Genomic DNA, 12,779 nt, shown 5'->3' on the forward strand with positions numbered 1-12,779 from the left:
AATATTCTATACCTATTTTGAATGTTAGATATTTACTTACTCTTTAAAGTTCTTAAAATAGTGTGCGAATCCTACTTTATGTTACCTCTTGTTTTTTTATAAATCCACTATGGAACAGCAATCAGTCATCATCATCATCATTATGATCAACCCATCGCCGGCTCAATACAGAGCACGGGTCTCCTCTCAGAGTGAGAAGGGTTTTGGCCATAGTCAGCAATCAGTAGTTTGCTTTCAACAGCTGCTCAATTCCGGAAAAGCCTTATCAATCATTGCTACAATCTCAATAGTTTTGATTGGCTGAATCTAGGGTATTCTTGCTGCAACTATACATTTCAGTCAATAGTGAGAGAGTGTCAGCCAATCAGATACGAAACATTGTTTTGTTATTTTTTAAAGTTTGAAATGCACAAAATCTAGATATCAGGAAAACTAGAGAATTACTTAGTGAAGTTACAACTGTACCACTGGATTAGTTCACTCTGGTTTGACAGGTTCATGGTGTGCCTCAAACGGCGTGTAGGGACTGTATTGATCCCAGAAGGAGTCCTCAGCAGGCGCCGCTGCTGGCTGGGTTGCACGAACGTGTTTGGCCTGGCCCCCTAGCCGAGCCATCAGGCGATGCGTGGAACAATATGGGGCTTTAGTCGATAAGAGATTTTAGCTTTCAAATATTCAACCTATATAATTATTATTTATGATAATAATTCAAGTATTTATCACTTACAGCGAATAAATACCATTCAAAAATTATTATCAGTAGGTATTGATAGTGAATTAACATTGCCGTTACATTGTTGGGGCCAGCGTTGGGGCCAACGTGTGGAACCAACGTAAATGATCATGTTTTTAATTTGACAAATGATTTCGATGTCGAATATCAATAAGTGTCCAGTCCAGTGTCCACAGTGATCTCGCAGGAGAAACGCGTTGCGTAAGCCTCGTTGTTTTTGTGGCGTGCTAGAGTGGGCGCTAGTCTGGTTTCATCAGCCGACCTTGCTTTCCTTTAATTAGCCACCTCACTGAGCACAGCTGATGGATCGGTCACCTGTTTCGGCCCGTTGATTGTAAAGTTGCTGGAAACGACTTCGAAAACATTTTTTGTAGAGAAGGCAGAATCGAAACTAGGAACGGTTAAATTATGCTATAATTATATACATACATGCAAATTAACCAAATTATTTACTTAAACACGATACACTATTCTATTTTTGTTATATTCTATTCTATTCTATTCAATATTCTATGCTGACGAGGTTCTTTAGTAGACTATTTTTATTGGTTCCTCGCAAATGGGAGAAAAGTACCTACTATACAAATCTCAGCGGAAATAGCAATTACCGACCTCGTTTAGTTTAAATTCACTTGAGACGTCCTCGGCTTTGCCTCGGCCTTCCAATAATACTCGGCCAGTAATCGCTTTGTTTCAGGCCTGGACTGTAATTAACTATTAATTATAGCTAAATATCAAATTACAGCTACTTATAACTTAAAAAAAAAAGAATATTAGCTATGTTAAATAAGTAATATTCTCCTTCCGTCTCCGACAGCGTGTGCTAGGAGTAGGTACGACAAAAGTGCAACGGGCGGGGTTTGAACCGTCAACCTTTCGGTTTTCAGTCCACTCCTTTACCCGTTGAGCTATTGAGGCTCAATTCAAAGGTGATTTGTTGAGATTTTTAAAAATCTTTTCCATGCGTTGTAATTCAGTGTGATAAAGACGTCGTGAGAACAATATAAGTAGTATATAAATCTCCACTTAACTTTATATCCGTGGTAACATGTCACCGCAAGTATGCTCTCAAAATCACGCAACTGACCACAGACTGGTTGATTTCGCTGGTTACATCTTATCTGTGCCCGAGGAACTCGTAGCGACCTTTCAAAATTTACATTATCTCTACATTTTATACTTGTAATTATTGCGCTCAGTAAATGTCATTATTGAATTAATAAGAAGCTCATTATAAAAGCGATTACAATATTTTATGCTTACTACACTTTCACCGTGCAGTGCTTTCAGCGAAACTCGAAACTCGAAAACGAGTGCAAACGTAACATTTGTTACATGCATACCTATAGTCGACGACAGGTTGAGATGCCAATCGGGGTATGAGGCGGGGAGACGCCCCGCACAACCGCATGCCACCTGCGCTCCCTTGCACTGTATTAGCGCAGGGGGTGTGCGGGTATGCGGGGCGTTCCTTCCCAGATTGCCATCTCGATTTGTCGTGTACTATACAGATTTTTTTGCCCGTGATTTCTAAAATCGATAACCACATTCATAATTGGTGTATTTGCCGAATTTCGTCACGATGGTGCACCGACGACCGCCGACGCAATTTAAAGTTGAAACACATGCAAAAAGTCTAGGAGTCAACCGCAAAAGTCATAATTCTGCGAAAGCGATCGGCAGTTTTTCAATAAGCAATAAATATCGCGAGCAACGCAATGGTGGCACGCGCGCGCGCTAACAAGCGCCCGGCCGTGTCATCGTTGTGCAACATGCCCCACCCAGTAAAGCCTGCACTAGATTAGGTTCTAATGTAAAGAAGAACGCGATTTTAATTTTTCACTGTGGAAAAAATTCCAAGCGTATGGCAGCGATGCACTGGAGAGAGCTACCACGCTACCACAGTTCACGACATTTAAGAAACTTGAAACAAAAAGTTTCACCTACAGGCGTCAAATGTAAAAAAAAAGAATAGCGAGCAAACGAGCAGGTGGGTCACCTGATGATAAGTGATGACGCCCATGAACATTTGCAGCACCAGAGGATGTTACCTACATTTGACACTAGGTAGGCTAGGAAGCTACTAGGTATCCTTGATATCACATCTCTCCTTGCCTAATATTTGATAGATGTGGATTCAGGATCAAACCGCGAGTTTTCTTTCACTCTAGTTCACTCTGACGTTACGGTATCAAAAAACGCTCTGAAAGAAAACTCGCTATTTTGTTTCAATAGGTAGACGTTTCATAGCTCTCCTGGGTAATTAGAGCTTTAAAGATAGATAACGACGATGCTGAATTAATGTGCGTATTACAGGATGGATAAACTTGCAAAATAGTCTTTAATGTTAAGGTTTAAATTATCTATAGATAGGCACCTAGGCTAATAAAAAAGTATCGTGACTTACAAACTACGCACAGCCCAAACCGGTGGATCTAGATTCTAGACACTTGATGTACTCTCTCTATGAAACGTAAATGCCCGAAAAACAAAGAATTCCGAAAAATTCCAACAGGATTCTTAAAAACCTAAATCCACGCGGACGAAGTCACTGGCATCAGTTTTTATTATAGTTTTACACAACGCTTGATATAAAATATGCATAAACTTTTCTCCTGTAACTTGAGACATACATTTAAGAAACGATTCCGTTAAGGTTCTATACATAAAGAAACCTATACTTTGTAGCTAGGAATAGACTAGAATAGGGCGGCGTTTACTCAATAAAATTTATTGTGTAATTACAAGTAATCTTTCGCTCTGTTATCAAACTTCCCTATTTAAATGGCGATATCCTATTTCGTTTTATATCTTGGATAACATTTTGGTCCCTCAGTGTATAATACTAGGGATAGGTCATATATTTCAAGCCTTATTTACGCCAGAGCAACATAGTGCGACATTACGACTTGCCACAGGGCCGCACGGTAAAAATATAATCCATATCCATACTAATATAAATGCGAGTGTATGTATTTCCTTTTCACACAGAGATAGCTAGCATCTGGGTGAAGGATAGGTTTTTTATTACGGAAAATCAAAGCGTTACCAATAAATATTATAAAGAAATATTAAAAAAACCGACTTCCAAAACCACTACAAATAACTTTTGTTTCTACACGTGTAGGTATGTATGTTGAAGTCGGGCGAGCTTTAAGCTTTGATTTCTAGTTTCTGTTATTATGCTCGCCCGACTTCATACAAACATACATACATTTGTGTACGCCACTCGACTCTGGAGCAATACCTTGATGAGATTACAATAAAACAAATTGTAAAATCCAACGAATAGAAATAAATCATTTTCATTTATTGAGGAAGTCAATTTAATAGGATTGGTTGGTTATAAAACTTCAATAGATATACAGGTACAAAGCTCAGGTTTCTCTAATTAGCACAATAAATTCAATAGTTTGTTTATGAAACTGCCTCGGATCTGGGAGGTACGTTTGTCTCAAATTAATGGTAATAAAGTATAATCATATCGTAAACGCCATGCCGGTCGTGAGGCGGCGCGCTAGAATGCCTCTGGCGTCCTTCGGGCGTAAAATGGGCTTAACCACCTATAGGTAGGTATCTGCTTTTAAGTATAAGAAAGAGTTGGATTACATCTAGCATAATACTTGTAAATTAAAAGTTCTCCATACTGAAACTATCTACAGGAACGGATAGGTACTTACTGATATAATTCTGCAAATTTTCCTTTCATGAACAAAATCAAGCTATAAGCGTCGGTATCTATGACTTTCACTACCTACCTATATAGAAACATAATAATGTCTTTCAACGAAATCTAGTTGAATATGTCTTACTATATTGACAGCGCGCTAAGGGGTAAAATATTACCCCTTAGGGTTTGAATTTTCAAAAATCCTTTCTTAGCGGATGTCTACGTCATAATAGCTATCTGCATGTCAAATTTCAGCCCTATCCGTCCAGTAGTTTGAGCTGTGCGTTGATAGATCAGTCAGTCATCTTTTCCTTTTATATATTTAATAGATAGACTATATGCACGCTATTACAAGCCTTGCTTTGGCAGTTTATAGGTACATGACGCATACATATACGAAAGTTGAAGCATAAGTTGAAAGCGCACCAGTGTAGTTAGATGTGGGTTGTTCTTTTTTGTTAATGAAAATACACAGATTCGATTTAATATTATTTATTTTATTTTGACAAGGTAATCGGTGACCTTCCAACGACTAATAGGTATCAAAAGTACAAAAACGAAAAAGGTAATATAATCTCTATTTCTTACACAATCTAGTGATAAGTTAAATAGCATCTCTTACTTGTTTAATAGATTTGGTACGAGTATACTAAACAGTAAAGACATGGCAAAATGTTAAATTTAAAAGGTAACAATGACTCTGAAATAGTGTAAACGCCAAATATTATAACAATATAATTATAGAATTATTGTATTAAGAGATATTATAAGAATATAACAATAATACTGTCGCCCTTTAACTAAAAAGCTGTTAACTGCACAATTTTTTTTAGTTATCGACAATAACACGGCAATGCTCAAAAACTAATTTTTCTAAAAAAACAATATTATGTTGGACTAAAACTAAAACTACAAAAATATAGATATAAGTTTTTTTCGATAGCTTAAACATTTTTTTTTTAGATTAGCTTTTTAGTAAAAGGACGGCAGAATAGCTTTGTTATCCCTGAAGGTAATACATATAGTTATGTTAACTACAATTCATAAAAGTATCTTAGAATTTATACCTATGTAGAGTGTTACCCAATATGTAGAAGCATCTACGTAAAATGAATTGGTATGTACCTACCTAAAATAATGAAGATTAATATTTGTGATTTTTTCCATTTTTTTTAAATCAGGCACTCTTATCAGGTATATAAACTAAGAATAATAAAAAAAAACTAGTAAATTACCTACATTTTATTCGTACTAATATCGAAAAGAGCAATATTTTTAGATGGCAAGACAAACAATATTTAAATTACATAGATTTAGATAATAGAATGCATTTTTAAAAAGGTATTTTTAAAAGCATTTTGAGTAAATAATTCTTTTATAATATGTAGGTGCATTCATTCACCAAAGTCTATAGTGTGTACATAATTATAGGAATCAATAAATATGTAGCAAGGTGTCGATAGGGATACATTTATACAATACTTTATACTCGTAACAATAATAGAGATCTATCTATACTTAAAGGAACGTTTACATTAGTTCATTGAGAGACTTCGTCAATAAAATTGATACAATATTCATATACGCAGATCCAATAGTGGCCGAGTAATAATTAAAATCACAGTTGTTTATCTTAATTTAGTTTAACGAATTTGAAACAATTAGATAGGTTGTCAATAGATTTACAATAGACTTTATAATAAAATTTTCTAAATATTTAAAATCTCAGAAAAATATAAAAAATACATTATAATTTGCGTAATATTTTAAACATAACAAACAGGGCGACACAGTGTCGTCACAGGAATAATAATATTAATAATTACTCTGTGGTTTTGCCCTAAAAACTAAAAGAACGAACCCATTTATGAGAAGAGCTGTTTCTACAACCGACAGAGATAAGACGTGATATTATAGCGAGCGAACAGGGTGTGTGGTGCGTGCCCCAGTTACTATATCAAAAAATATACAGGGTGTAAACAGAACGCTAGCAAAAACTTAGCGTTATCAGATGTTTTATTTGTATACTGCAATCGTGAAATTTTACAAAATATAAGTTTTTTTTTTTCACGTTTTTTTGTAGTATCACATCACTTATCATCAGTACTATCACCTGTCTTCGTTTTGCCAGCGTTCTGATTAGGTATGTATGGAGTATGGCCGTTGCCTTGGTATGACATATAATATTTGCCGGAGTACATGTCAGACAGTAACTCAGGTGTGCCCTATGCACTTGCTACAATATCATGCCCTAAGACTAAAAGTTATACATCCGAAACTATTTACACCTTGGTCGTTAAACACGTGTAAACTAAAAAAGGTTTCCTTTGGCGGGCTATCGAACTAATAGCTCTTTCGATTATTGAACTAGTTTGATCATAAATGGTTAAAGTAAGTAATTTACACTCAATATAAGTAAGTATTCATCGATCAGATCAATTTTAAACAACTTTTTCTAACATTTTATAAAATTATTCATATATTATTATCATCAATAAGCAACAAGTCATATGTTTATTGGTAACCGGCGTTTCCTCTCAGACTAAAATACTAACATAACATCAAATGAAGCAAAATTTACAAAAAATATTACAAAACTACTTACATTCATACATTTTTATTTTATATCTAAATCTAAAATATAGCGAACACTCTCTGAACACTTAAATTATATTTACGTCTTTTATGCACAATGAATACAAAATAAATCCTAGTTCGTATATCTTTATCGGTAGTAAAAATTCGGTACACGTTCTAACTAAACTACTTTGAACGATAGCTTTATATTTACATAAAGTATGTTTATCACTTCTTCATAACCTTAAGCCGACACAACATTATTTTCACTTATCTGCGCCATTTTTTCTGAAGAAAAATAAAAGCGGTAACAACTAGGAATATTCGCTAAGTCTATGTACAATGTACATGCTACTTTATATTATAGAATTTTACAGCCAAAATGGAATGTTTTTGTACATTGCAACAGTTTAAACACATTTTTTAATGGCGCGGTTTATAGATCGGTCAAGCGTCAACTCACTAAGTCAGACGTAGGTACGGTTGTAATTAATTACACACAAGAGTCATTTGGATGTATCGACCAGATTATTGTTTTGGGATTTTTGTTTAAGTTTACTATCAAGTGTGGTCCGCGACACTAGCGGCCGTGGCAGCGCGACGGGCGGGTGCCACTCGGCCCATAAACGACCTAATTTCTTCAAAGTAGGTCTCTTCCGGAGACCTCCGACGGTTGTCGTCCCCGTTCTCCGCTTCATGCTTCTTCAGATGCCTATCCAAATTAGTCTGCTGGCCGAAACAACGGTCGCAATGACGACATCGAAACGGCCGTTCTTTGTTATGAATGTTCCGTACGTGTCTTTGCAAGTTGGACGATATCGAGAAGGATCTTTCACAGTACTTGCAGCGGTAGGGCTGTTCGCCCGTGTGTGTCCGTAAATGTCTCGTCAAGTTCGCACTACGCGGAAACGCTTTTCCACAATAGGAGCAAGTGTATCGGTCGCGGGCTCTGTTCACTCCTGGGTTTTGAGGAACGGGGGGCGCTCGAGGAGCGCCGGGTGCGAGGAGGGTCGCGGCCGCCGCCGGCAGGAACGGGTAGCGGCCGAACGAGGCCGGCAGTGCGAGAGGCAGGCGCCGGCAGAACTGCAGCAGGGCCGGGTGGGCAGGATGAGCCGGGTGCGTCGGGTGCGTCGGGTGCGGCGGCGGCGACGGCACGATAAGGTTACAGTTCTCATCTTCCAGCCGCTGGGGGCGCTTGTGCGTAACTCGCAGGTCGAGGGGCTCGTCGGCGCGCGGGGAGCCCAGGGGGCTAGGGTGTCGCTCGAGTGGCGAGGAGGGCGGGGAGGCGAGGCGGCGCGGCGCCGCGTGCTTTTCGCGCATGGCGGCCGCCGCGCACGCGCTCATCGGGCTCGTGCGCCACCGACCTGGAACAATATAAAGCTCTATGAAAATACATTCACTACACTTAGGTTCAATAGCACAACGGTTTAGAATGCGGACTTGAATACCTACGACAGTTCGTAGCTTCAAATCTCCCCGACTGTAAACACGTCATACATAAACTTATGTCGTATACCGCTTGTACAAGCTTAACGCTTTCAAGGAGAAAGTCATGGTTAACTTGTCAAAAAATATGTAGGTAGTTGCAAGTTTTATTAATGTCCTATAGATACCTAGGTACCTATCTACTCATATTCTATACAATACATTTCATAACTTTTTTTAGGGTTCCGTACCTCAAAAGGAAAAACGGAACCCTTATCACTTTGTTGTCTGTCTGTCTGTCAAGAAACCTACAGGGTACTTCCCGTTGACCTAGAATCATGAAATTTGGCAGGTAGGTAGATCTTATAGCTGACATTTGGGGAAAAATCTGAAAACCGTGAATTTAGGGTTAGGTTAGGTTAGGTTAGGAGTGACTATATCAAGTGGGGTATCATATGAAAGGTCTTTACCTGTACACTCTAAAACAGATTTTTATTTATTTTTATGCATCATAGTTTTTGAATTATCGTGCAAAATGTCGAAAAAATACGACTGTAGTACGGAACCCTCATCGCGCAAGCCTGACTCGCACTTGGCCGGTTTTTTAATTGAAAATATTACAATAAAACTTAAAGCTAGCCTTATCTAATTACTATACAAATCATACCCGCGTGGAATGGTGCCAAGAATACTGGCTGCATTTCTGCCTTTTCATTTCATAACTAAATAATATAAATTGGGGTGGTCTCTACGAGCAGAGCTTTCTTCAAGCAAAAATACAGTTGGTATAATGTTTGACCGTTTACTAAAATGACGAAACAGCGAGACCGCTCAGCGCAGGGGAGAGGGCATCAGATCGAGCTCCTACGCTCGCCTTCGACGCACGCCCACTGCCTTGCGACATCGGAAACTAGAGCAATTGATACAGAAACGATGTTTTTTAAATTAATTATTAACGATACTTTATTGGGTACTTTACGATGAGGTAAATACATATTTCTTACGAACAAGATTGCAAACGCTAAATCAAAATGCTGATAGATTCTTATGATATTGATCTTTATAGTGCTTGCAGCATAATATGGTTATCGATACACGATGTAACATAATATTAGAGTTCACCCACCTGTTATGTTTCGATGAAAAAAAACAAATAAGTAAATAACTGTCATAAAAAACCTCCAAAAATACATTCGATATTAAATGGAAATAAGTCGTCTGTATGTAATTTCGAAATAAGACTATTAATTGCTCTGATACAAATTATGGCATTTTTATACAATATTATTATCAAAATATTAACCCCATTATTTAAGTTTTTATCTGCCTGTCTGTTTGTTCGGACTAATTTTGAAAACTATTTCAAAAGGATTTGCAAGGAGTTCGCAGGCCGGGATAGGAATATGCAAAGAGATGGGTAGAGACACTGTAATATCTAGGTTTATCCCCTGAAAAAGTCTTTAACTATATCCATAAAAGAACCTAAAGCCACTCTGTCGTGATGGCAAGTCATTCGCAAAAGCTAGTAAGCTATAGTGAAAATAATTAATTTTATGATCTTACAATAATTTCTTTTTAAATAATGGACATGGATATCATCTCACATAAAAACTAGTCTAGTTTATATCGCCGCTCCTTGTCCCTTTCACTGGTCTAGTTTTCTGCTCACACCGCGTACACGATATTCGTAAAAAAGTCGCTTCACTTGCTCGGTACAACTTCATCGATGCATGATCGATTGATTTGGGTAAAACACACATGATACTTTATGCATCGGCGATTAGCGATTTCGTTACTAGGTATGACGATTTTGCATAGGGTTTTAGATACTAGGTAACTAGGTACAAAAAAAATATACGAAGTCAAAATCCGCGTTTTGAGCGACAGGCGCTCCTTTGGCTGCATCACCACGGGCCACCTATTGGATGTGATTGCAGACAAGCACATGCCTAAAGTTTAAAAGTATTTATTTTCTTCAGAATAGTATTAGAAATCACGTCACGCATTGCCAGACACGTAGTATGGTGGCAACCCTCTGCCAGACACCTTTAAAGTTTAATAAATTAATTAACGTTTAAGGGTGTCTGGAGGGGTACCCACGAAACTAAGTGTCTGGCAATACATGACATGATTTCTAATACTATTCTGAAGAAAATGTAAAAAGAATTAGACTTTATACTATGACGTAAGATTTACATCTTCATTGCCTGTTATTTCTCAAAGCCACCATGAACCAAACAAACGTTCCTCCCAGTGTTGGGGACAATACGCAGAGAAACTTTCAGCTTTTATAAAATAACTAGCTTATGCTCGCGACTTCGTCCGCGTGGACTACACAAATTTCAAACCCATATTTCACCCCCTTAGGGGTTGAATTTTCAAAAATCCTTTCTTAGCGGATGCCTACGTCAAAATATATCTATGCATGCCAAATTTCATCCCGATCCGTCCAGTAGTTTGAGCTGTGCGTTGATAGATCAGTCAGTCAGTCAGTCAGTCAGTCAGTCAGTCAGTCAGTCACCTTTTCCTTTTATATATTTAGACGAAGGTCTGGCACGCGTTGGCTCTGTCTCTAGAAATAGTTATAGAAAAATACTGTTTCGGTGTGGCATTGCATTTTGGTAACTCTTTTGTTAAAAATTGGTTTTCAAATGCCAGATGCCAGAGCTTCGCTAAATTGCAGCGACTCATGATTAAATATTATATCAAATATTTAAATTATAATAATATAATGATAACATTAAATGATTACTTAATAGTAACTTATAGTTTCCGAAAAGCGATGAAATCGCCGATTGCCGATTGCTTAAAGTATCGTGTTTGCTCGTTCCTATAAACAACTTCATTGATTTATGATCGCTTGACTAATACATACATCTAGGTACTGCTTATTGTTCCTCGTCACGCTTGTAATATGTTGTGTTTTGCTATATTGTTTTGCTTTTTTTGAAACCGGAGAGAGTAAGCTTGTTTTCTATTAAGCTTTTATAAGGTAGGTAGGTACCTTAGTAAGTAGCTGATGTGGAATCAGTTTCTAAAAGTCCCGTAGAATCTTTTTGATTTTTGGATAATATAGTAAAAGTAGTCTATGTCACTCTCCATGACTATACCTATGCAACAAATCACGTCAATCTGTTGCTCCGTTGCGACGTGATTAAAGGACAAACCAGCAAACCAACAAATACACTTTTGAATTTAAGTAGTAACTTCTCGTGATTTCTATATTTTTGTTCATAAAATTTATAGCATTTTCAAGGGTGCTGGTACAAATTTGTTGGCTCACGCCTACGACCGGACACGCGGCTAATTTGTGCCAAAAGCAGACGACATAAATCCTTTGAACGAGAGTCAAGCATCGACATTTTAGAGACCTTATTTGGTCAGTTCGTGAGTCCGGTGCCGCTTGTTTATGATTTGTTACTGGAGTCTCTCGCCGAGCTATTTAGCCCCCGGAGAAACTGGGAAAATAATTGCACATTGAAGCGACATTGTACAATACACAAACCGCGCGACGGAAAATGCCGGACATCACACTGAACGCGCGCGTAGGTATATTTGTACGATTTGTAATACAAGAAAATATCAAATAGTATGGCGTGAAGGTGGCCAGGCCCTAAGGCTAAAGTACAAAAGCCAGCAATACGTCTATACCTACCTATAACATGCTCTGATTTTCCTATGCTGGCTTTATTTTCTCTCTAGCCACTCTCTCCGTGGTTGCGGATCCTACGGATATCCTCATTTCTGATTTGCTCACGTTGATTTTAAACATATACGGCTTTTGTAGAACTTCTAGAAGCTGTGTTGGATGGATAGGTAGGTACCTACACTGCTATCACGCGTCCAGTTTGTTTCAGCCTTAAAGAACTATTAGGTCTACCTAGTGCAATTAGTATGGAGTATGAACCAATGTTCATACTCCATACTAATTGCGACTTCAATAAGTCGGTGTGATATTTGCACGTACACCAATAACTAGATCGTAGATGAATTTGTCGGCACTATCAAAGAATCGCACGCTGTTTTCGCACGTCTGACTGTTTGCACGTTCAGCGCTTAGCGTTTAGAGCATATTTGTGTGATCCCATCACGAGTCGAGTCACGATTCTCTAATTGCACTTAATTAACGACGTTCGGAAGCGCCGTGACGTATTGCGTGGTAGGCGGAGCGAACACGGTTATGTATGTTAATGTAAATAGTCTGGCCAATGAGCGCCATCACGCCACGCCGCCTTGTGATATATTAGCATTTGAATCGTTTATTCGTTCTTACCGCTACGGGCACCACTCTAACGACTCAGCTGTTGACTTTTGTGGGCTTTTATGCATTTCGAATAGGCCCATCAACTTGTTCCACTTGGCTTCTTATGTAAA

General features: G+C 38.1%; 2 protein-coding genes across 3 annotated transcripts in view; one reads left to right on the plus strand and one right to left on the minus strand.

The window, feature by feature from the left end:
* The window catches only part of LOC117991118 (L-xylulose reductase-like), a 345,757-nt gene extending 334,894 nt beyond the window's left edge, over positions 1 to 10,863 (plus strand). Inside the window, exon 2 of the transcript XR_011237857.1 lies at positions 10,691 to 10,863. The gene's annotated coding sequence lies outside the window, so the exon portion shown is untranslated. The remainder of the gene's footprint in view (positions 1 to 10,690) is intronic.
* LOC117991212 (transcription factor hamlet-like) overlaps positions 4,880 to 12,779 on the minus strand; it is a 157,105-nt gene continuing 149,205 nt past the window's right edge. For both annotated transcript variants that reach the window (XM_034978763.2, XM_069504985.1), the window contains one exon: positions 4,880 to 8,344. In XM_034978763.2, the coding sequence (XP_034834654.1) occupies positions 7,542 to 8,324 (783 nt within the window). In that variant the 5' untranslated portion in view covers positions 8,325 to 8,344 and the 3' untranslated portion in view covers positions 4,880 to 7,541. The remainder of the gene's footprint in view (positions 8,345 to 12,779) is intronic.

The sequence above is a fragment of the Maniola hyperantus genome, chromosome 19 (genome assembly GCF_902806685.2).
Source record: "Maniola hyperantus chromosome 19, iAphHyp1.2, whole genome shotgun sequence".
In the NCBI taxonomy this organism is placed as follows: domain Eukaryota; kingdom Metazoa; phylum Arthropoda; class Insecta; order Lepidoptera; family Nymphalidae; genus Maniola; species Maniola hyperantus.